Source organism: Penaeus chinensis, chromosome 35 (assembly GCF_019202785.1).
Source record: "Penaeus chinensis breed Huanghai No. 1 chromosome 35, ASM1920278v2, whole genome shotgun sequence".
Lineage (NCBI taxonomy): Eukaryota > Metazoa > Arthropoda > Malacostraca > Decapoda > Penaeidae > Penaeus > Penaeus chinensis.
In genome coordinates this window covers 36663515-36671014 of record NC_061853.1, presented here as the reverse complement: position 1 = coordinate 36671014, position 7500 = coordinate 36663515, and the positions used below count along the sequence as shown (strand labels likewise).

The window sequence follows — 7500 nt, the reverse complement described above, 5'->3', positions numbered from 1 at the left end:
AACCTCAAGCAATGATATTTTAGTGATGTTAAATAATGTTTCCATGATAATCATCTGTTGTTCGAATGTAGATTGCTCATCCTTTCCTTGTTTTGTTGCAAATATAAACTAAAAGGAAGCATTTAGAGGCCTACGATAGAGTACAGCGGAAAGTAAGCTACAGTTTGTATTAAATTCGATCTATCCATTCCATTCAGTAGCTGATAAAACTTAAGAAACAGTCCGTGAGGGGAGGTAGAATGCTCAAAGGAAGAGCCCATCGCTGACCGTTTCTAGACTTTTCTGCCGTCGCTAACACAAATGTTCGATGTTTTTACTTAGCATTAGGTTTCATAAGCAATACATAGCATGTGCCGGCTAATAATGTGTTGTGATATTGTTACTGATCCGTGTCAAGGAACTGTATTTCATTTGCTTGCGGCCTGTTTCCAGTTTTGTTTCTTACATAACAAATTTGGATTTCTCTGACTATGCATACTGCGCTTTATTATGTTGGTTGTTTGATTTGCTTCTGCTTAGTTTAGGTTTGCTACAAAAAAAAATGCATTCGTATACTTGGCTTACGCAAGCCTTAGGCCTCTAAAATCATCTAAGTATGTTTCCAATTCGTGATTGTACAGGCCTGATTTTAAGCTGTAGAGTAGATGCATTTAAGCTTCTTATCCAGGGAAAGGATGGGGAGGCGCTTCGGTTCATAGATGAAATATCAAATAAGTATAATTTCGTGTTTATATATTAAGTAATGTCACGATTATATTTTATTGTATTTAGTAAAGTCTCGATTATATTTCTTCTCTATCTGAAAGCCAGTGCCTGTCAATTTCAGTTTCTTTGTCTTATGTAATGTAAATTTTTACATTATATTAATCAGTCGCGTTCTTTCCAGGACAACGATGCTATGCATGAAAATAATGACGTCATAGTCGAGGCCAGTGACGTCATGTCCGACCCCACGACGATGGCGCCCGCGGAAGAGGTGAGCAACTTTGGCAAAGGGCAAGGAAGAAACGGGTCTGCTTGGGAAGATAGAGGGTGACGAGGGAAGAGGGAGCGCCGAAGCATAATTGTAAAATATATCATGTAGGAAAACTGGATAGAAAAGAAACAGAAACGGTGGATTATGAAAAAAGGAAGAGGAAATAGTCAGATAAAAGAGAGATTACCAAATGCGAGAAGCATGGAAAGGCGGATAGGTTTCATGAAGAAAATCAAGAAGGAATCAATTAATCAGGAATTCGATTTTGTTTGATTAAGTAATTTAACTTGATTTACAGTGTTATATTATATTAAGGAATCCTACAGTGTTCTAATAACGGGCTCCCATAGTCTGTTCCACGAAATTTCACGTAATAGTAGAAAAGCAAAATTTCATTCAAAAATGCGTGATTTGTCACGAAAATTGAATATCACCCGTATTTCATTAAATCATTATCTGATGACAAATACCAAGCAAACCCAAAAATCCATTGAAGCCACTTTGAGAAACGTAATTTTATCATTACCTATGAACATTAACTATGAAATAAAATCGCAGCCACAATAAGAAATGATTACTAAATCATACAGTCCCATCATCAGGTAATAGGCATAGAAATGGATTCTGTTTTATATGTAGGATTCCTCTCTTGTGGTGCAGCGTACCATTTCAACATTGTTGATTTGTTGCTGTGCTTGTAGTTTTGTTTGTTATCAAATGTGTTCACTGAGATTGGTAACTTTTGTTTTGTGGCTGTAAGGAGCTGTGGAAGCTGCTGCTGTTGGTCCAGGAGCGGGAAACTGTCGCTTTAATGTTAGTCAGTTAGTCAGTTCCCCTCCAATGCCCAGTGATCAACTCCGCACAGAGCAGCTTTGAGTTCTGGAGCTGCTGCTTTGGCCTTTTGCACCCTTTTCCAAATTAGGGTTAGGGAAATATAATTATCGACATTCTATAACTAGGCATCAGTTTCATAACACTTACTCTATGATACTGCATGATGATATGCTTTAGTTCCCGTACCTCACTCACCACAGGCCAAGAAAATGGTGGCGTCAACTCAGCTTGGACCATTGTAGTGTCACTTTTTGTACTGTGCGATACTACATAACACTAGGTATTGTCAGCGGTTTATTTCATCTTGGATATTACAGTGGAAACTAGAGGACTGGATTGCATTATCGTAGACACTGGTTATTTAATTTTGACCTTTAATATAATTGTTTTGGGCGAGTTATTAATAATCTGCACCATGTTAGTAAGAGGTTCAACAAAGATTATTTGCTGTCCACTTCACAAAAGTGTCGAGAGTAGAACTCTCAAGCATCATCTTGGTGACCTTTTGGGTTGCAGAAGCCAGGGTCTGATAAGGAGGAGAAAATCACTTCACGTGTGCACTTCGTCGAGACGATTCATGTGTGAAAAAGATGGCACTAATAATAACAGTAATAGCTATAATTCGTAATAATTATTATCAATAATACGGCAATGCAAGTGGGAATAAGTGATGAAAAAGATAATAATGTTAATTATAGTTATTTTAATATTACCATTGCTGCCATTCTGATAATACAAACAATAACAATAATAATCATATTGATGATCAATAAAGCTATTGTATTGCTAGGAAACATTTTGAAACTAATAGTTTACTTATGTTTTTTTTCTCTATTTTTTCACAGGATATGGCGACGGAGAGTTTTCTAGCAACCGAGGAGAATGAAACTTTTTAGTTGCGGAAAAACTCTTTCAGGGCAAGACGGAAGGGGAAGGTGTTGGGGGGGGGGGGGGGGGGTAGGTGTATAACTTTCACGCACTACCTAGGCCTGTCGTGTCTCTAAAGGCCCTTTAGTCACAATGTGGGTGGATATTTTCTTTAGGGTCTCATGTGTTTTAGTGATATTAAAACATGCAGACTGTAAGTTATCATGAAATTTCATTCGGTGGGTAGTACAAAATAAGGTGGTCTTGTCTGTGTGGTTAAGGGATGATGAGTATAAATGTGTTGACTTTTCTCAACCTCTTCTAAGTTACACGATTCCCTTCAAACTTCATATGATGAATACCTGATACCGTGCTGATTATTTATGAAATTTTATTTTTTTCTTACTAAAAAGGTTGTCTTTTCACGATTTATGGATATATCAAAGGATTTGTTTATGTATAAACTCGGAGAACACAATGCTTATTGTAAAACGCGTTTAGTATGAAATTTCTGTTGATTAGTAGGAAAAACAACCGAAGACAAAAGATAGAGAGAGAGAGAGAGAGAGAGAGAGAGAGAGAGAGAGAGAGAGAGAGAGAGAGAGAGAGAGAGAGAGAGAGAGAGAGAGAGAGAGAGAGAGAGAGAGAAGAAAGAATGGGAGATAATACTCTTGCATGTCAAGGTTCATTCCAGATTGACATTGGCTTTTGGGTAAGAACTTCCCTCTTCATTTCTTTTTGTACCAGTATGCTTTATACTCAACACACTTCCATATTTTTTTTATAACGCCTCCCAACGCTATGCCCTCTTATACAGTATTTTAAGTATGTTATTACCTAAGATTTTCTAATAAAAAAGAAAGAAAATTATTTCAGCAATGTTTAATTTCTGAGAATACCTAAGAATAAAAAGGCTCTTTTATCAATATCAAAAAGTAAAAAAAACTCGGGTTATGTTCCATCCTTCTGCATAAATCGAATTTTAAATGCGAGAGAAAAAAAAAATTGTAGTCAAAATATATTTTTTATTATGTGAAGCAAGAGTTTTTTCTCAGCAAATAAACGACGCAGAGTAAGTAAATAAAAACAGATAATGCACAGATTACAGCAACCACGCTTGACTTTCTGATAAAGTGATTGTACACTATTTTTCAAGTTAGCATTACCGTCCCTTTAAGCGTGGAAAGAAAGCATATCAAACCTGAAGGTCTAACTTGGATTAGTAACATTTTCCTGAAGAAAACCACATTGTTACGTCACTTGCCATATCCTGGGATGACCTGGCCAGAATGTCGAAGGACCTTTCTCCGAATGGAGTGTCATGACCCTTCATGGGGTATCATTCAGTCAAGATCCCTGATATGAATAGCATGGACATGTGCTATGTAGAAGGCCCTAGGTATGTGATGGGATTTAGACAACGGTGGCCATAGTTAGTATAGTCTGGTGATAGGCCTCTTGTTGGTATAGGCATTGCCATCCCCGTCGACCCTTCCCTTTGGTTAAGAGATAATTATGTAGTTGAAATAGGTGGCGGACTGTACGCCGAGTGATAAGGATAAGGATAAGCCAGATCTAAATGATGGGTCAACCGATAGCCACCGCAAGATTCACAAGTATAGCAGTTGTGAATTACTGATGATTAAGAATAACACATATATGACAACATCTTATAGCATAACAATTAGAGAGAGTATCTCCTGCATTTCTAAGGCTAGTGGAAGAAAAGAAAAGACTACTGAATTTTCTTGACGATTAGTAAAAAATCCTAACTAGGAAACAGCAGGGCCGGATTATCCTATAGGCTTGGGGGCCCCAAGCTTGAGGGGCCCTGCTAAAAGATTTTCAAATATGATTTTTTTTTTTAATGAGTATAATATTTTAATATTTTGCATTGCTGAATAATTCAAATAACTTAAAATAAAATTTCAACTTTACAAAAGGAGGCCCAGGGGTCTGAAAACCCAATTAAAAAAAAAAGTGGCCCCTGTTTGTGGCCCCTTATTTGAGATAAAGGGCCCCTGTTTGAGGCCCTTTATTTGAGATAAGGGGCCCCGGCTTGAAGCCGTTTATTTGAGAACAGGGGCCCCAGTGGCTCCGTCTGAGGGGGCCCCATAATTTAATTAGCGTAGTGGCCCCAAAAGTTCATAATCCGGCCCTGGGAAACAGTCATATTAAAAAAAAAAAAAAAAAAAAAAATACACACACACACACACACACACACATATATATATGGACCAATGATTTTGCCCAATAATCCAGAAAGACTATTAAAGATAAACTGTTAAAATGTTTTAGCATTCACAAGCGGCTTTTCATAAAGTGAAGTGTTTGTAAAACTGCTATCTTCTTTAACACCGACTCCAGTAATAGGGATAGGAACGTACACTAAGGCTAGAAATTGCTTCATGAAAATTATGGTTCTCTGAAATAGGTGAACTCTAGACCAATAGTCATGAATCCTATTATTCCGAGTAACTCTTCTTGACTAACCTTAAGCAGAATGTAAGATTGCAGGCCTACTGATGTGAGATCGGTATTGATCAAGTTGGTGAATGCAAAATATGCTTGGTTTTATAACATCTCTGGATAGATACCCGAAAACGCTGATGCTGTGTGCGGTTATCTGCCGCAGCTTGGAGGATAAGGGTGATGCCTCAGGAAAAAAAAAAAAAAAAGCTTATCGGATATCATTGCTTAGACAATTTTCCTCCACATCTGTGCGGAAATCGTGACCATCTACAAGAATAATTCTTCATTGCATATAATAATTGCATAACTCCATCTCCTCTTTTAAACACGCATTGAAAGAAAAATTATCATAGTTTTACCCTTCAAATAAAAGCAAAAATGAAGCACGGCACAAGCAGATATGTAGCGAAGGATAAAGAGTCAATGGCAGAAAGAAATAAGATGAAACAGATAGAAGAAGGGGACTAATATTAGGAAGAAATCCAAAGATTGGAAACGAAACTGCCAGTAAAGTTTGGGGTCTGCAATTTTACTGCAAGACCGTTTCCCATGTTTACTCATAATTGCTGAACTGCCATTACTTTTGCTATATATATTTTCCGCATCGATTGATGATATCTAACAGGGAAGGGTAGTACTTGTATGCATCAGTCTAGATACCTTAAAACAATCAAGGAATAAATGTATATAAAAGTTATATAAGATAATTATATGAATAAACAGACAGGTAGAGAAACATTATGAAAAGGAAAAGTTCATACCAAATATATTAATCCTAAGCCTTTCAGTTGCTACTGTTACGAGTTAAAACTTATACGCCTTTTTGACTGAAAGTGGAGTGGTTGTCCTTCACTTACACAGCCATACCCTGTAACCTTTCCTATAAAGTATTCCGTTACACATCACATCGAAACAATTGGTCGACCTACATATGCTAAGTCTCGTCGATTACCTCTAGAACAATATCGCTTAGTAACAGAAGATGTCGAGTCCTTACTACGTCTGTGAATTATCCGTGCAAGCTACAGCAACTGGCCATCTGCACTGTATGTCGTTTCTAAGAAGAATTTAAAACTGCGACCCTGCGGTGACCACAGAGCTCTCAATGCTCAGACACTGATGGTTCGTTACCCAATTCCCAACACTCGAGAATTTACTTCACAACTTTCTGGATGTTCTATCTTCTCCAAAACTGATCTGGTTAAAGCATTCCACTAAATACCAGTCCACCCTTCAGACATCCCGAAAACAGCCAGTATCACCCATTTGGCTTGTATGAATATGTTCGGATGCCTTTTGGACTGAAGGATGCTGTAAAAACATTCCAGCGTTTCATTGATGAAGTTTTACAAGGATTACCATTTGTCTTTGCTTATATTGACAATCTACTCATCGCCAGTAAGAATACTGCTGAACATCAGAATCATCTAATACAAGTCTTCAAACGTCTGAATGATTACGGTAACCAAATTAATGTAGACAGGAGTGTGTATGGTGTTTCGTCTGCTGGTTTTATCGGCCACACAGTTTCTGTAGTAGTTATCACTCCACTTCCTGCCAAATGTGAGGCCATTCAATAGTTTCCTAAGCCAACTACACAGCGCTAGCTCAAGGAATTCCTAATTAACTACTACAGATTCATTCCGAAGTGTTCTCTACTCCAACCTCTGTATTCCAAAATCAGACCTGCAGGAAAGGTCAGTCAGTTGCTCTTGCCTGGACTCCTGAAGCTGATACTGCCTACGATAGTTCTAAGCAAGTCCTAAGTGCGGTAACTACACTCAGCTTTCCCAGTCAAGATGCTCCAACGAAATCACCTACTGATGCCTCCAACACTGGCACTGAAGCTGTCCTGCAACAACATGTGGAGGGTGGATGGAAACCTTTTGCCTTCTTCTCAAAGAAACTAAATAATGCTGAATAGAACTATAGCATATTTGATCGAGAACTATTAACTGTTTATAAAGCAAAATAACGGTTTCGACATTTAGTAGAAGGCATGAGGTTCCACTTCTTTACCGACCACAAGCCACTCTGACACCATTCGTCCATATCTACCTCTTCAAGCAACCTCAAGATTCATCTGGACTCTTGCTGACATTGATGCTGATACTGTAGCACGAGCCCTTATTGCTGGTGGGTATCAAGATTTGGAGTACCCACCAACTTAACATCAGACAAGGGAAGTCAGTTTGAATCGCAACTTTGGAACAAACTTATGACTTTGCTTGGAATTCGACGTTATTGCACTTCATGTTACCATCCTCAAGCAAACCAGACTCGTCGAACGCTTTCATCGTCAGCTGAAATTATTACTCATGCGCATCAACATGAAGACTGAACTACTTCTC

General features: G+C 38.1%; 1 protein-coding gene across 1 annotated transcript in view; it reads left to right on the top strand.

The window, feature by feature from the left end:
• The window catches only part of LOC125044225 (retinitis pigmentosa 1-like 1 protein), a 51794-nt gene extending 48247 nt beyond the window's left edge, over window positions 1–3547 (top strand). The window contains exons 5-6 of the mRNA XM_047640747.1: window positions 887–976; window positions 2656–3547. Coding sequence (XP_047496703.1) covers window positions 887–906 — 20 coding nt within the window. The 3' untranslated portion in view covers window positions 907–976; window positions 2656–3547. The remainder of the gene's footprint in view (window positions 1–886; window positions 977–2655) is intronic.
• Window positions 3548–7500: the final 3953 nt, after the last annotated feature.